This window comes from Taudactylus pleione, unplaced genomic scaffold, assembly GCF_031769625.1.
Source record: "Taudactylus pleione unplaced genomic scaffold, aTauple2 ptg000707l, whole genome shotgun sequence".
In the NCBI taxonomy this organism is placed as follows: Eukaryota; Metazoa; Chordata; class Amphibia; order Anura; family Myobatrachidae; genus Taudactylus; species Taudactylus pleione.
In genome coordinates this window covers 4432051-4450102 of record NW_028285109.1, presented here as the reverse complement: position 1 = coordinate 4450102, position 18052 = coordinate 4432051, and the positions used below count along the sequence as shown (strand labels likewise).

At 39.8% G+C, this 18052-nt stretch overlaps 1 protein-coding gene across 1 annotated transcript in view; it reads right to left on the bottom strand.

The window, feature by feature from the left end:
* PRKD1 (protein kinase D1) overlaps window positions 1-18052 on the bottom strand; it is a 219028-nt gene that overhangs the window by 23030 nt on the left and 177946 nt on the right. The window contains exons 3-9 of the mRNA XM_088456519.1: window positions 16675-16806; window positions 14346-14506; window positions 3531-3816; window positions 3178-3379; window positions 2416-2539; window positions 1520-1597; window positions 493-769 (exon numbers count right to left, since the gene is read on the bottom strand). Coding sequence (XP_088312645.1) covers window positions 493-769; window positions 1520-1597; window positions 2416-2539; window positions 3178-3379; window positions 3531-3816; window positions 14346-14506; window positions 16675-16806 — 1260 coding nt within the window. The remainder of the gene's footprint in view (window positions 1-492; window positions 770-1519; window positions 1598-2415; window positions 2540-3177; window positions 3380-3530; window positions 3817-14345; window positions 14507-16674; window positions 16807-18052) is intronic.

Sequence of the window (18052 nt, the reverse complement as noted above, 5' to 3'; positions counted from 1 at the left end):
AGGAGGTGTGAGCACAGTTTATGGTGGGTCTAAATGTGTAAGGCTCAGGCCAGTACCACGAATAGAGTATTTCAGTGCAGAATTTACTTTTTAGGGTTAGATCAACCTTCATTACCCACTCGTCCATTATGTGCCTGGTTTTTGTCTAAGATAGAAGTATCCAAAGTAATGCCGTATGAGCAGAATGGTCACAGCATCACATGAGAAGGGTGAGCTGATCTTTGGGGAGGCTGTGACATGCCCAGTCATAGGATTGTGTTACTGAGGACATGGCTGCATGTTACAAGGGCAGCATCATGATGTGAGGAGGTAAATGGAGACCAAACAACAGAGACTCATATTAAGCTGATGCGAGAAGACGTCTACACCTCGAAATCAAACAAAATTCATACATCCAACTTGATCCTGACTGTAGATTAATGATAATCCCTCATTGAGTAGACTCTGAATGAGCAGCGAATTACAGTTTTATAGTAAGGAAAGAGGACCTACGGTGCTGGCTGCTTCCTCCATTTGCTCCCTTGGGGTTCACTGGCATCAGTGCATGCTGTATGGCTATTTCCCACATACAGGCCACATCCAGCCCCACGCCGCTGTTCACAATGCCGTTATTTCCAATCTCAGGTGCTATCTGGAGGGGCAGGCTTTCCCCCACATAATAGACAATATTGGCAGTGGTGATCTCAAAACAGTGAGGATTAGCACCGGGGGGCAGCAGGGTCAGGTTTTTAGCAGATTCCAGGCATAGGATCTCAGAAAGGGGGATTTCCTGCCAAGAAATAAAGCGAGAAGATATACCAGTGTAAGTACAGAAATACAGATGCTGATCTGAATAAAGCACTGATGTAGCAAGGGTTATACTATTACAGTGGCCTCCAACCTAATCTACCACCAACTTCAATGAAAATGATGGTTGATGAATGGGGGTGGATTCACTAACATATGTATTTACATGATATTAATCTCAATGATGGTTAGAACAACATATGTAATAGAAACAGAAACTAGAAAGTTTTTGCTCAGACAAGTTTAGCGTTTTACATTTAAGAGCAATCAGTTTATTATACAGGCTGCACTCCAGAAATTTCCAGTTACATGAAGCATAGCACCAGACAGACCTTGAATAACATTCATTTTACAGAGTTACTGCAGGCAGAACCTGCAAGTTACATGCTCGCTCTTAAATAGAGTTCTATGGGACCTACATGTGTAACACAAGCAAGGCACAAATTTATTAAAAGATGGGTTTGTCCAAAATGGAAGGCCTCATAATTTGTACTGTGGTGACTTCCAATGTTCTTGAGACTGTGCTATATGGGATCATGAGACCCCAGTGACCTCACTAATGTTCTTAGCTTCTTATAAGCAGATAGCGTGCAGCCAGCCTATAAAACCACTGCATCCAGTGGTGACTGTCAGTATGCCCATGGCGCACGGCGTAGTGTTTCCTCTTAGTAACATGTAATCAACAGCTACAATTTCCATGTATAGTACCAATGCTGTGGATTGCCTTATTTACCTTATAGTATTTGCTTCCAGTATCATTCTGAAATAAGGTTATACACTTGCTGTCCAGTCTCCAGTAATGCCTTTTCCTCTGCCATTGAAAATAACCAGCATTATTAAGAATAAACACAAATAATGATGATGTAAGAGTATAAAGGCCTGTACACACCAGACGATATCTAGGGCGAGATGCACTAACAGAGTGCAAAACTTAACGCCGGATACCGCAGTTGTACAGATCGCATATGCACTAACTTATGCGATCTGTACAGCAAAGGACAGCTCTTCCGATAAGAGCTGTCCTTCGTGATCCCTGCCGCCTTGTGGACTTCTGGGTTTATGACCCGGGAGTCCATCTGCGCATGCGCAGAGTGACGCGGCGGCCGCGGGGCATGCTGGGAGGTATCCGATCGGATCCATCATAGGCAGCGCAATACGGCAGAGGCCCATAGGCTTCTATAGGGTAACACCAGCAATAGCTGGCGTTACCCTCCGTATCGGAACCCGGCGGCCAGGAGAATGATGCATACGGAAAATACGATAAACAGGGGTTTTACCGTATTATCCGTTTAGTGCATCCCGCCCCTAGTGTGTAAATGATGTCTAGTGTGTAATGCTGGAACCCGGCATCTGTATGTGCGTACATACTTGCCAATGACTGAAGCGACGGTGCGGCAGCATGGCCCCGATATCGCCTGGTGATGTCGCTGACAACATGCGGGAGCGCGCATAGTCAGCGACACAGTGGGTAAACACCGCCCCATGTGGACGATAGGTTGTCCGATCCATATCGCCTAGTGTGTACCCGGCATAAAAACTAGGTTGGTATTAGAACTAAAGGTATTTCCTAAATATTTGCCACAGTACTAGCAGAGACAATGCACAACTAGGCTGTAAATCATTCCTTACCAAAGTATCCTTGCTAGTATAATGCACCATCCAGCCCTCTTTCATAACACTGCTGCTTTTCCGCTTTGTATGTTTGACAGACTGAACCACTCTCATCAAGGGGATGTTATTACTGGCTGATGGACTGAAAGAAAGAAAAATGATCCAATTCAACTTAAAAAAAATAAAAGACTACAGTCACTAAAAGAACAGTATGTTCTGTATGGATCTAACATGTAACCACTGCGACCAGACCATATGGGGCAAAATTATTGTGTTTGGCTGAGGACTAAACATGATCGGATTGCAGTCACTGCGATTGTACTCTCGTCAGTCAGATTAATCAAAATCACAAAAATAATTGGGATTTTTAATCATTTTGGAACCATACGCAATAATTTGTGGCTACCATGGCCTCCACTAATGTGCGTATAAGTAGCTACATCCTAGAAATAAGTTGTATGTGTGAAAAACTAAATCACGAATGGTTGAAATGCACTGCCCAACCCTGGGTCACCTTTGCCTCATCACTTGCTATTTCCTACATGAATTTATCTTGGGATAAATAAAAATCCTCCGTACACTTTTCTAAACCATTGTCAGGTCTGTTCAGAGTTATTGTGTGCTCATCAGAAAGCTCAATAAACTGCTAGGACTTTTAGCAAGACTGTTGGGCAGAGACATGAATTATATGGTCCCTTAGGAAAACGGTCGGGCAGAGAAATGAATTATATGGTCCCTATTTTTGTTTCCTACGACCACACCTCTATTGTTCTTATATACCTGATCATACGGTCTGATGTATCCTGATCTTGGTCTGTGTCCTGCATGTCTCCATTCTCACTTCGGTAACCAGTCATGATGCTATCAGAGTCCGGCGTTAGGGGTTCATCTATGTCTTCCATCAGCCGGCTGCTTTGATCACTCTCATTGTCGCTTCCCTCCTCCATCACCACATCCGATTCTGCTCCAGGGCTCAGCAAGTCTTTAATATGGGGAAAAATAAATATTGGAAATACTGAAAGCCATGCCTCACTTACCAGTTCATGGAAAAATATTAATAATTACTCCAGAAAGAATACTAAGAATAAAAAATAACTATTAAATAAGAAAACACCACCTAGAGAAAGACATACCTCCATTGATGGCCACTTCCCCGAGGCAGTTGTGAGGCACTTTAGTTGCACAACGCTTGTGACAGTTGAATTTGCAGTCCTTGCATTGTAGCCCTTGTCGGAAGAGACCTTTTAGCAGCTTTTTGCAGTACTGGCACACTGTCGGCCGGGTGTACGAGTGGATAACGAATGTGTGAGGCACTTTGACCTTGGTGAGGAGAATCTTGTCAAGCTGTATGGGGCGACCAGGGTAAGGCTGGGAGCTGGACCTCTTCTCTCGCACGAAGGACTCGGATGGAGACTTTTGCTGCAGGCAGAATATATTGAGTCATATTTCAATTATTCTGCAATTCAAACAACTAAAATGCAATTCCATAACCTATATCTCTATATGGCTTTTCTCCACTCCCCAACACAAATGCACTTATTCCACCCTTTTTTAGCATAAAGTAGCTTTAACTGTTACTAACCCAGCAGCAACTTTACACTGGCACCTTGCTCAGAACTCAGACTGTCCCAGGTCTGACAGCAGAATACTCTGAAATGCTTGGTTTATTGTGTACTACTGTAATAGTAAAGCACATACTATAACATGATAGCATAGTAAGTTGTGCAACTGAAAATGCTTTGAGCCTGGCCAGTACAGTGCAGAGAATGGCAGCAGACTCAGTGCTAGAATGCGGTGCCTAGGTAAGTAACAACATAGAAATGCTTAAAATAGGTTAAATATGGTGAGTGGTATAATAAAAAAAAAAATGACGTAAGCAATTCTAAAACAAACACCCCGCACAAGGATAAGCCTTAAATAGAATCTTAGTTAATGTTTTGTATAGGGTGGGAGACAAACTCCCAGCTCTATAGGCAGACAATGCAATAGATCACTAACTAACTGCTTTACTAGTGAGGACAGGCATAATCTGTGTAGGTAGGGTTTATGCCAGGTGATAAAGCCGAGGCTGTGTAAAATGGACAATCCCTTTATATAGTCTTATAGAGAAGTGGGAATGCATGATAAATGAGATTCACTGAGGAGAGATACAGTAGGTGGTGATTTGGAACACGGTAGCTAAATATAAAAGTTAGTGTAATTGAAATGGTTATATAAGTTGTTCATCATGCTGCATATGTAACACCTGGGTGAATCAATTCACTATTAGGGTGACTTCTCATACAAACATACAAAAAGGACAAGTAGAGAAGTTACCTACAGCAACCAATCTTATTCAAGCTATCATTTTCTAAACTGTAGCGGATAAATAATAGCTACAATCCGATTGGTTACTCTGGGTTTGATAAATCTCCATCTAAATCTCTTGATTAATATAGAGTATGTAAATTCATTCATACACATGTGGAGACAAACTGAGAATAGGATTAGAAAGAGAGGGCACCTGCTTTACCTGCTGTCAACTAACTGCATATTTATGGACTAAAGGCAAACCCGATATATTGTACATTACATATATGTGTGTTATACTTACAGCGGGTAAAATAAGTGTTGAACACATCAACATTTTTCTCAGTAAATATATTTGTTGTCTGCATTTGTTACATGGAATGCTACAGAAAATTTGAACTTTTCTATCTATACATTGTATCAGTGTCATTTGTTACATGGAATGTTACAGAAAATGTGAACTTTTCTATCTATACATTGTATCAGTATCATTGCCTTTAGACAGGACTGCTCTCATTCACATTGAGACAAGTTGGTTCTATTCATTCTAATTTTATTAAACATTTTATGCATTGCCTCTACTTCTCAACTTGATCCAGTTGTACAACACTATTGGTCATATTTTATTTCAGATTTTACTTTATATATATTCATGTTTTAATAATCAGAATAAATTTTCATACTTTTTATATTTTCCTAGTAACATATTTTGTTGCGCTATTAACTAGACACACCACCATATCGATTATATTTCCCTTCGGTGATATCTGGGAAATCACCAGTGTCTTAAGCTGCAACATCAACCCACCTCATACTCCACCCTTATTCCTAAGTAGCACACCAGCACCACCCAACCTGCATACAAATGTATTTAACACTTTGTACAAAAGCCTTTGTTGGTAATGAGCTTCAAGACACCTCCTGTATGGAGAAACTAGTCGCATGCATTGCTCAGGTGTGAGTTTGGCCCATTCTTCCACACAAACAGTCTCCAAATCTTGATGGTTCCGTGGGCTTCTTCTATGAACTCTGATCTTTAGTTCTTTCCATAGATTTTCTATTGTATTCAAGCCAGGTGATTGGCTGGGCCATTCTAGCAGCTTTATGTTCTTTCTCTGAAACCAATTGAGAGTGTCCTTGGCTGTGTGTTTGGGATCATTGTCTTGCTGAAATGTCCACCCTTGTTTCATCTTCAGCATCCTGGTAGACGGCAGCAGATTTTTATAAAGAACGTCTCAGTACATTTTTCCAATCATCCTTCCGTCAATCATATGAACTATGCCAGTACCATATACTGAAAAACAGCCCCACACCATGATGTTCCCACTTCCAAACTTCACTGTTGGTATGGTGTTTTTGGGGTGATGTGCAGTGCCATTTCTCCTCCAAACATGGAGTGTATTATGGCATCCAAAGAGTAAAATTTTGGACTCAGCTGATAAGACTATATTCTCCCAGTATTTCACAGGCTTGTGCAAATGTTGTGCAGCAAACTTTAAACGGGCCTCAACATGCTTGTTTCGACTATACTCCTGAGGAATCTGGTAGTTAATACACCAGCGAAACGCGTTGAGAGGGCTATCTCTGTATACCACATTCACTGGATGATTTTTGGACCTTATCATCAATCTCTCCTGGCAAGGATTGCGGCGCAAAAAAGACCTGTATGTTTTCCTTTCACCTCATCTATACAAGGCACTGACAATGCTAATTGGAAGTTTTGGATCACATACGATGGACTGGTAATGTTCCACGCTGCTTAATACTATTCTTTGAACAATAAGGAGGGTGTCCTAATCCCAGTACTTAATACATGAGAATTTCCAACAGTTGCGGATTTTACATTTCCATTGGTGACTTTGATTGTGACTGCATTCTGAATATTCACAGCGGCACCGATTGATTTTTAATTATTTATCAATTTATTGGATTGTGTGCAATATATTTTTATGACACATTGTTCATGTTATATTAAATGATCTTTATTTAAATTTAACCGTTCATCTCAAAATATTTTTTAAATATCTTTTTGCACACCATTAGCGTTGGTTTTCACATTATTATAACTTGTCCTTGGCTGTGTGTTTGAGATCATGGTCTTGCTGAAATGTCCACCCTTGTTTCATCTTCAGCATCCTGGTAGACGGCAGCAGATTTTTATAAAGAACGTCTCAGTACATTTTTCCAATCATCCTTCCGTCAATCATATGAAGTATGCCAGTACCATATGCTGAAAAACAGCCCCACACCATGATGTTCCCACTTCCAAACTTCACTGTTGGTATGGTGTTTTTGGGGAGATGTGCAGTGCCATTTCTCCTCCAAACATGGAGTGTATTATGGCATCCAAAGAGTACAATTTTGGACTCAGCTGACCAGACTATATTCTCCCAGTATTTCACAGGCTTGTGCAAATGTTGTGCAGCAAACTTTAAACGGGCCTCAACATGCTTTTTCTTCAGCAATGGAGTCTTGCATGGTGAGCGAGCATACAGGCCATGGCGGTTGAGTACATTACTAATTGGTTTAATTGAAACAATTTTACCTGCTAATTCCAGGTCTTTCTGAAGCTCTCCACAAGTGGTCCTTGGCTCTTCGACAACTCTCCTGATAATTCTTTATACTCCTCTGTCAAAAATCTTGCGAGGAACAACTGGTTGTGGCCAGTTTATGGTGAAATTATGTTCTTTCCACTTCCGGATTATGGCCCCAACAGTGCTCATTCAGAAGTTTAGAAATCCTTCTGAACTTTTTATGTGTTCTTCTGTTACTGGGAAAGCTATTTCCCACTATTATACTGCCGTAATGGATAATATGGAGCATTCAAATTCAACTACAGGTATGTCAAAGTGGCTGATTAATTTCCCTTCATTAACTATCAATGACTTACTGAGGGCACTTGAAACTTCCCATAAACAGTTCCCATCAGCCATGTATGTGGAGATGTTTTTAAATATCTTCCACCAAGTGTATCTATCCCCAAAAAGAAGCTTTAAAATGGGTCGTTCACCTTCATAAACTTGTTACCGATGTGGAGAGGAGAACGCAAATTTATTTAATTGTTTCTGGCTTTGTCCATTGGTAAGAATATTCTGGCTACAAATAAAACAGTATGCAGAAACCAGTTTAATAAATTATTTGCCATTAACAGCAGAATGGGCGGTATTAGGCATTCTGCCACCAAATATTAAGATATGCAAGGGAGGGAAAAGACTACTAATGGCTATAAGTGCGGCAGCCTGCAAAACTGTTTTACAAGAATGGATATCAACACTTACCCCATCCTTATCAGTGTTCAGATCTAAAGTATTTCATTTATTTCGAATGGAATGGGTGGAGGTTATTTTGGAGAAAGAATACAAAAGTGAGAGATTCTTCAATATGTGGGAAAGTTACATATCTACATTGTCCATAGATATGAGACGTCAAATACACCAAAGTCTCCTTGCTACTTCATGATACTTACTAAGAATGGTCGATAATGATCCACCTATAACCTTAGATGCAGATTCTGACTATGTGGGAATTATTTTCTTTTCCTTTATTTTAATTTCATTTAATTTTGTTATATATTGTTCATACAAATGATAATATATCTGCTGAATACATTTCTAAAAGATATTACACTGTTACAATGAAACTTATAAAGACAACTTAATATATAGAGATATATATTTGTACCATCTTATTATATTGATTGTTGTCTTTGCATTGTATTTTCTGTATATGGAAAATGTATTATACATGACGCTTCAATAAAAAAAAAAAAAATAAATCCTTCTGAAACCAATGCCATCAGTATGTTTTGCAACAATAAGGTTGTGAAGGTCTTGAGAGAGCTCTTTGCTTTTACCCATCATGAGATGTTTCTTGTGTGACACCTTGGTAATGAGAAACCTTTTTATAGGCCATCAGTTGGGACTGAACCATCTTATATTAATTTGCACTGACAAGGGGCAGGATTGCTTTCTAATTACTGATAGATTTCAGCTGATGTCTTGGCTTTCCTTGCCATTTAGTACCTCCCTTTCTTCATGTGTTCAATACTTTTTCCCTTTGTCATTTCACATTATTACACATACCTTAATTTATGATCATCTATGGTTTGAAATAGCCCCATTACAAATACATTTACTGAGAAAAATGTTTATGTGTTCAATACTTATTTTATATATATATATTTATTTGACTTGGGAAAACCTACTACTGTGACTAGAATATCGAAAGATCTGAAGATAGACAAAACAAACTCAAAAACTTGCAAATTACCATCCTCCCCACTGGAGTACCATCATTATAATCCTTCCCAGAGAATTCATACCCAATATTCTCTATAAAATAGATGGCAATGTCCCAGGTCAGGCACTCTCTGGCAGCCTCTGCTGAGAGAAGAGGGCCCAGCAGCCTCCCAGCCTCGTAAGCCTGATCTGTGGGCTATTTCCAAAGGTTTTTTGTTCCAGACTGAGCTCTGGCTGGAATTGCTCCAGGAAATGATTGCTAAAACCAGATTACATGATGGAAACTGCAGCTGATGGGGAGCTCAGAGAGAGGTGCCATAACCCATTCATTTCCAGAGGGAAGCCAGAAGCATGTATAAACCAGCAAAGAGTTCTGTGGAAGAAACTGGGGCTTTAGACAACCATCAGATTATTTATCAGTTGCTTGCTTCCACATCTGGAGATGAGCTCTCCTGCACCAGCAAGCCTTCTATAATTTACTAACCACTGTGGCGTTAGAGGGTTAATATGATGCAGTACAAGAGGGGTATAAGCATATCTATCTGCACAACTGACAGCTCAGGATTAAGTGATTTTTGAGCAACCAGGGAACACAGAGAGGACAGTGTGGAGAGGTACGAGGTGCGATCTTAAGGTGTAGAGCTCAGCCAGCACCAGGAACTAGACCTGAGCCAAAGCAAACAGCAACTAATGCTAGAACAAGCTTAACCTCCCTTTCTTTACACACACACACACACACAGCTTCCTTTAATAATCTCAGGGTTTCTGTCCATGCAAAAACCCCTAATCTAAACTTTGTCTCTGCAAACACACAACAGCGCGTAACAGTTATTCTGGAAACATGCAGATTCTATTACACACCAACACTTTAACAAGATCTCCAGCAATATTTTGCAGCTGGGCAGGTGCATGCAACATGCTGGGGAAGCGCATCATGCAATGTACTGGTAAGGCAGATCACTGATATGCTGTGTTTTCTGCACTTGTTTCTAATGTAAAGGATTGTATTTTATATACTCCATTTTATTATTTATTTATTATGTATTAACAGTTGCTTATATAGCGCAGCATATTCCGTTGCGCTTTACAATTGGAAACATTTATAGAACAAAACAGGGTAATACCAGACAGACATAGAGGTAAGAGGGCCCTGCTTGCAAGCTTACAATCTATAGGGAAATAATCATTGATACACAAGGATAGGTGCTATATATATTGCAATTTGGTCCGGCCAGAATGCAGAGTTTCTTGGTGGGCTGCATGATCCAGTAGCATAGGAATGTCGGCCAAATGTCAGGAGTATGTGAAGGAAAGACAATATGTGAGGTTATGTGTGGACTGTGAGAGGGGATGTAATAAGACATGGAAGATATGAAGGTTATGTGGTCAGTTCTGGAATCTGATAAGCTTGTCTGAAGAGGTGAGTTTTCAGGGAACGCTTGAAGGATTGAAGACTAGAGGTAAGTCTTATTGTGCGTGGTAAGGCATTCCATAGAGTGGGTGCAGCCCGAAGACAGTCCTGTAACTGTAAATGGCAGCAAGTTATGCGCGGGGATGAGAGATGCAGATCTTGTGCTGAGCGGAGAGGTCGGGTTGGGAGATATTTCGAGATGAGTGAAGAGATGTGTTTGTGTAATTCGGTTAATGGCCTTATGTGTAAGTAACAGTATTTTGTATTGAAAACCGGCAACCAATGGAGGGACTGACAGAGCGGGGCAGCAGACGATGAACGTTTGGCAAGGAAGATAAGCCTCGCAGCTGCATTCATAATAGATTGTAATGGCGATAGCCTGTTTTTGGGAAGACCAGTAAGGAGACTATTGCAATAGTCAATGCGGGAAATAATGAGTGCATGGATTAGAGTTTTTGCAGTGTCTTGTGTGAGATATGGTCGAATTTGTATATGTTTTTAGATGTATGTAACATGATTTTGAGACAGATTTAATGTGGGGAACAAAGGACAGTTTAGAATAAAGGATGACACCAAGGCAGCGAGCTTGTGGGGTGGGGTGGATTATTGAGTTATCAACAGTGATAAAGAGATCAGATTGGTAACTGTTATTGGCCGGTGGAAATATAATTAATTCTGTTTTAGAAATATTAAGTTTCAGGTAGCGAGATGACATCCAAGATGAAATGGCAGAAATACATTCAGTGACATTTTAATGTACATTAACTGATAAAACAAGGAGCTTACTGGTAGCTGATTACACTACTGACTCACAACGTTCCTCAAACCACTTATATTGTAAACTCATTGGGCAGGGCCAACTTCACCTTCTGTGAAATGTACTTTGTGTTGTGATCCCCTCACAGCACTATGCAATATATCAGTGCTTTACAAATTAAAAAAAAAATACTATTAGACACAGTAAAAAACTGTAATGGGAAAGGCAATTAATAACTAGGGGTATTTTCAAAGACAAAAATATGCAGGGCCTACTCTTAATCTGGGTACACATTAAATAAGTGTATCCAGCGATGCAACGGGCGGGCCAACGTATCGGGCGGCCGGTACACATTAGACGATCAGATGCCTGATCGGCCGATATATGTCGGCCCCTGCCTGCTGCATGGGGTCGTCAGCTGCATGTAGGGACGATGATACGCGGCTGATGACAAATGAGAGTGTGTAACAGCCGACTTAATAGTTGGTACACACTAGACAACTTTGACGAGATGTCAGACCGATCCGTCGGATTGGGCCAAAAATTGTCTAATGTGTACCCAGCTGTATAAGCGTCAACTGCCCCCATGAAATAACAGTTGACAAATGTGGCTACAAACTGAGTGGAATTACAACACGCTATTATAAATTACAAGTATTTTCGATGATTGTGTATTCTTTGCAGCCATGCTAATAGAAGTGATAACTATGCTCTGTGTACTACAAAGAAACAAACAGGATTTGGTAGAACATATTACAGGGAAGAACTGAACCTTACACTGCATTTTGGATGTGATGCATCCCTACTTAACCCATTCAATTTGCACTTTCTGAAAGGTAAGTCTCCTGAACAAAAATAAAAATAACAATTTGTGTGGTGGTATTGCATAAAAAATAGTGATACTGGAAAGTGTCCTGCCCAAAAAGTGCCAAAATAAAGATGCGTACACATACAGTACATCTTACCTGCATGCACCACAAGTCTCGTTAAACATAACGCATAAGCGCCATGTGATTAGTGTGACATGCATTTTACCTTAAAATGTGTCTTACTTGCACAGTGATGCAAATAGGACGCACAAGCAACTTCTGCTGATTAAAATGATATACGCCATGCCTTTATTCTTTGTACAACTGAGGTTATATCTGTATACAATATGCTGCCTTACAGTGTCTGCGGGTGTGACACTGTAATGTAGCGTTTCGCATGCAGATACACCTGCAGTCACACACAGAATATAGGCATGACGCATTTTATTTTAATCAGCAGAAGCTGCTTGTGCGTCCTATTGGCATCAATTTGTGAATAAAATATTTGAAAAAGTTCCACGAAAAGACGCTCAGCGCTACAGAGTCACACCATGGCATGGCACGACTAGAAGGGCAGTTTAACGCGCCAGGAAGTAAGATGTATGTGGACACACAAGGGTGAGAAAATCCTCAGTGGTAAATTACTTTAGAAAATGTAGCTATATCTGTAACAAATTACTCTTTTCTTCAATTGAATGGATGGCTCCAAAAGTAAAATCCAAAATGATTTTCAAAAACAGAACATTTTTATAATATGTATGTTTTGTCTCATTCATTTCACTGTCAGTATTGTGTGCGAATAATCACTGTCAAAGAAGGGGGTGTAAGTAAAAACACCAAACTCTTGATTACGGCTTTTCACCTCAATCGTACGGACAGAAATAGAGGAGTCCCTGGAAAACGGCGGCACGGAGCAGCCCCGGGACTCAGCTTTTGTCCGACAGACCACTGGAGCAGGACAGTGCCGGAAGGCATGTGAAAAAAAAAAAAAAAAAAAAGTCGGACGTACCAAGCGTGAAATAGATCCCGGGAAGAATACTGCCACTAATGACAAAAGCCTCAGTAAAACCTTGCAGTACTCTAAAATAACCAAATACTGTATAAACGTAACACAATACTCTTTACGTTCACTGGATCCTGTTTGTATGCTCATTTTCTACCAATCCAAAGTGAAAGAAAATAGGTAATGTTTGAAAACAACATTAGGTACAGATATACCATGAGTCAGTGAATGTGGCTTGAAAAAAAAACACAAATTTTACTAATAAAAACTTTTTTTTTTTTTTTTTGCACACAATTATCTGGCAAATTATTCCCGTGCAGTTATTCTGAATCTGACATGACGTGTTTGGAGCAAATCTTGAAAAACTTAACACTCACTCCACATAGTTCTCACCCATATTCCCCATTCCAGGAGAGTCCATGCACTAACACTGATCCCAGCTAATGTCTAACAGTGCACTAACCAGCTAGTGTCTGAGTCCCCTGCCGCAACACCAGTCAGACAGATAGAACGATGATGCTGGTTGGAGAATAAGATTCAAAGACATCACATACCTCATAGCTGGGACTGAGAGGAGACTGACAGAGGAAGGAGTAGGCAGCACCAGGGGACAGAAGAAAGCCCAATGTTAAAAATAAAAAAAAGGCAAACAAAAAGAATGAAAGATTTGGTTAGGATGACAGAAAAAGAAACAGAGGAATGACAGAAAGGGCAAGATGATCCATCGACACAGCTAAGTTCTACCTGCATGGATTATACCCAGCCCTGTACCTAAGAAGGCTAATTAAAAAGTTTACCATTAGGCTGCACTCAGTAGAGGCAGCCATTTTAAGGGAAGAATTAATGTTAATGTGAACGCAACCTACCAATTCAATAGCTGCTATTAACATAACAGAGCACTTTGTACATGTGCTGTTATGGAAGAGTGCAATGGTTACTTGTACTGTGTGAATGAGTAAGAATGGAATGACTGTATATGCTATAAATTACATATGGACACAAAAACCTCTTCATATACAATATGTTCCACCGCAACAACCGTGTGTATAAACATCTGTACTGATACACTACTGCGTAGAAATGTTTGTGATGAAATATTTAATGTAAGTTAACAGCACATTTAGCTAAAACAGGCTAAAAAACATTCCCCTACAATCAGAATTTTTTCTATCCAATATATTCTATTTTGATAAGTTCTAAAAGCTTTTACATGTGTATTTGTGAACGTTACTAGTATCTTTTACACATCAGAAAATGCTACTTTAAGTGTTTTAAAAGCATCTGAGATTATGATCTAACATTTTTCTTGTAGCAGGTGCACAATGACTAAAATATCTTATACACACTAAGATTTTGCCAGCCAGTTAGACATTTTATGCCTACCTGGCTCCAGCCAGATCAGCTATGTGATGGCACCTTAAGTAGCCCAACCCTTACATACCAGCAATGGCTCTTCTAAGGAGCAGGAGACAGGTTCTGCAGACACGGTGCGTATGCTGGATAATCCAGTCAGCGACACATTTGACAATCTCCGCTTCCGGACCCCACTGCAGTTGTTCGGAATCTTGAATGCACACCGCTTGTGGTAGTTAAGACCACATCCTGCAGGGAAAAGAAATATACATTAAAATCAATAGTTTAAGATACAGATGTGTCCACATACATCTAGCCTACTCGCGCGCTAAACAGCCCTTGTAGTCCCATCATGCCATGAGTTGCGCCATGTCGTGGTGCGACTCAGTAGCGCGGTGTCTTTTTGTGCAGCTTTTGCCCTTAAAATACATCTTATTTGCAAAGTGATGTGAATAGTACACACAAGCAGCTTCTGTCGATTAAAATGATATGCATCATGCCATATTCTGTGCGGGTGTGTCTGCATGCGAAATGCAGGTTACACTGTAACAGCCGCTGACACTGTAAGGTAGCATTTCGCATGCAGATGTAACCGCATATAGGCATGCTGCATATCATTTTAATCGGCAGACGCTGCTTGTGTGTACTATTCACAACACTTTGCGTATAAGATGCGTTTTAAGGGGAAAAGTTGCACGAAAATACACTCAGCGCTACAGAGTCGCATGGCGCTCAAGCGTTATGTGTAATACAACTTGTAACGCACGGAGGATAGAGGTTTGTGGACACATCTGTATGGAATAGGAGAGACTGGCTACACATGTAAATAAATGTTTAGAAAAGACGTGTATTTATCAGTGGCAGTTACAAGGAGTGTTTTTGTGAGGGGAAAGTTGACAGTATGATGTTGTAAAGTGCTGTGTGTACTACTTCTATAATTCTCTCTATCACCCCACACCCACCCCAGGACTCTACTTCTATGTTTGTCCCTTTTTTTGCAGATTCTTGTCACCTTTATTATTTTGAAGGCTCATGCTGGTCATCAGTTCTTACATACTGAGACATTCATAGATAACGATTAATTTCTACTTATTTACATGAAATGAACAATCTCCGTGTTTGGTGATTTGGACTGCCAACAACCTTAGAGAAGGCAGTATTTTATAATAGCGAGAGATAGAAGGAAAACCAGTCTGCTTTACCACAGATATCTGCCAACAGGAATGGTTTACTGAACCTAGTGACGTGAATGTGCAACAGGAACATGGCAAGAGGCAGTAAGGCAGCCATTTTACCATAGGCAAAGTTGTTCTGTCATTTAGGACAACTTATTTTGAGGAGGTTATGCACACTTTAAATGCATGCCATCTTACTAAAATGTTTAATCATTTGTCAGGCGCCATATAGATATTTTTTGCTGGCATTTACTAATTTTTGACCTATTTATTTGTTATAACTTGTAAAGTTAAAGCACTATCAAAGGATCAGACAGTCTGAAGCCTTCTTACTAACCTTCCTTAACCTCTCATGCTAGAAAAATCTAAATACATGATCTGGGAGGGTTGTTTACTTGACGGTTCATGAAAATGCTATTATAAAAGGTTTGACAGCTTCCAGAACTAACAAGTTTTTGTTTAGCAAAAACACAGTGGACAGCCAGGCAAAAACTAGTCCATTCTGATGCTAAATAAATTCTTGTATCTAACATATAGTAGGATTTTATGTAGCAGTGAAAAAACGACAGAGCCCTGACTACCTGCTATAGCTTAATGTAAAATATATGGCCATAAGAAAGGTTTCTATTCAGGAATAAAGATTAATGGCATTTTAATAGTGCTTTTACCACAAGGCACTATTTGTGTGATCTGGCTATAACAGGGTATTGTCAATCTACAATAATTACCGGCAGTGGAACCACAGCCCATAAAACAACCTATTTTCTTGTGACTGAAAGTCTAAGCAAAGCTAATTGAAGAAAACAAAGAATGTAGATTTGTATGAGCTATTGCTTTATATTGGCTTAACCACTATATTTGCAAGTTATAAAACAAATTTCCAAAGTATACTGATACCATTAGCTCCACCACCTATGGAGCCGGAAATCCCAGGACAGTGAGAGTCTATGGGGTCTATGTACTAAGCCTTGGAGAGCGATAAAGTGGACAGAGATAAAATACCAAGCAATCAGCTCCTGTCACTTTACAGGCTATGTTTGAAAAATTACAATTAGGAGCTGATTGGTTGGTACTTTATCTTCATCGACTTTCTCTCTCTCCAAGGCTTAGTAAATAGACCCCTACATATGATAAACCTTAACAGTCAAAGCTGCGCTCTGGTTTACAGCACAGGTATAAGGAGTTGACATGCTCATTCTGTATTGTATGGACAAAATCAATATACTCTTATTACTGACTCACCCTCACATTTGAGGCCCTGCCTCACCAAACCCCACAGCATCTCTCCGCAGTGGTCGCAGAACGCCGGAGCACGGTATGAGTGGACATACAGTGTGTGTGGGCGGATCTGGAAATCTTCGAAAGTTGCAGAGGCTGTAAATGAAATTTCCAACATCAATGCTAGCACATATTGTATATGCAAACACAGACACACAAAGTGTAAGAAAAAGAAGCTATAAAATAGTGGCCAAAAGCCTAAAAAACGCTAGAAAGAAAAGTGATTATTAAGTTAGTTGTCCTATATGGAGCGTGAATGTTCATGTGTTAATGGATGATTCATATGAAATTGCAAACAGCTGCAAATTGAATAACTTCAAGTTGGAGATGCAGTTAAAGGTCTGTAGCAGACGGAGATAGACAGACTCTGCGGTAACTTCTGCCCGACTCAAACTATAACAGGTTGGGTAGAGAGGGAGTTGGCAATTTGTTCCCCCCTCCCCCTCACTTGGACCAATAGTAAATACAAGATTTTTGGATTATGGTCTCTAAAGATTAATTTGGTAAAAATAATAATTAGACTAAATACTACAATATGATTACAGCTACTATAACCATTTCAACAAAGAATAGCAATATGCAGTCACCATTGGTCATAACCAATCCGCACGATAATTCTTGACAGATAAGTACAGGTGAAAATAAGGAAACCAGCCTGTACCCCCAAAAAAGGTAAACTAAGGTAGGGTAACAGTATAGAGGTTTGTTAGTGGCCATAATCCAAGGGGTTGGGGTTCTTAAATTGTTTTAATTGGCTTTTATATGCATTTTTCTATAACAGTGAAAAAATTATAGAAAGCAATATTTTTTAACCATAACAAATATTGTAGTTAAATTAGGGGGTACATTAAAATGGGTGTAAGTATATGTTTGTGTCATTACAGGGCATTTTTTTTTGAATGATAAAAAAAACACCTGTCACTTGCACCGGCGATGTTTAACACACCTGTCCCACTGCTTTAAACCCATTTTTCAACACATTTCACTTTTTCACCCCAAAAATGACATCATTATTGGCTAAATTAAGCAAATTAAAAAACATGTTTTACCTAATTAGTCATTAAGGAGGGTGTCCCAGTGGTTCTGCACCAAGTCCTGACATTTTTAGCCAAAAATAGGGGTTTTGCACAACTAACCTCCTGTTCAGAGGTGGTGAAAAGAAATGCACAATATTTCCGATACCAGTTTTCGCATATGCAAAAACCGCGGCTAATAGGATAGCCTGGTAACCATTTTTGGAGAAAAGTTTTCACCGGCGAAAACTTCTCGGAGAAAAACGGGTTATCGCATCTAAATTGGATACAGCCCATAGATTTAATTTCCATGATCAAACGGTTTCTAA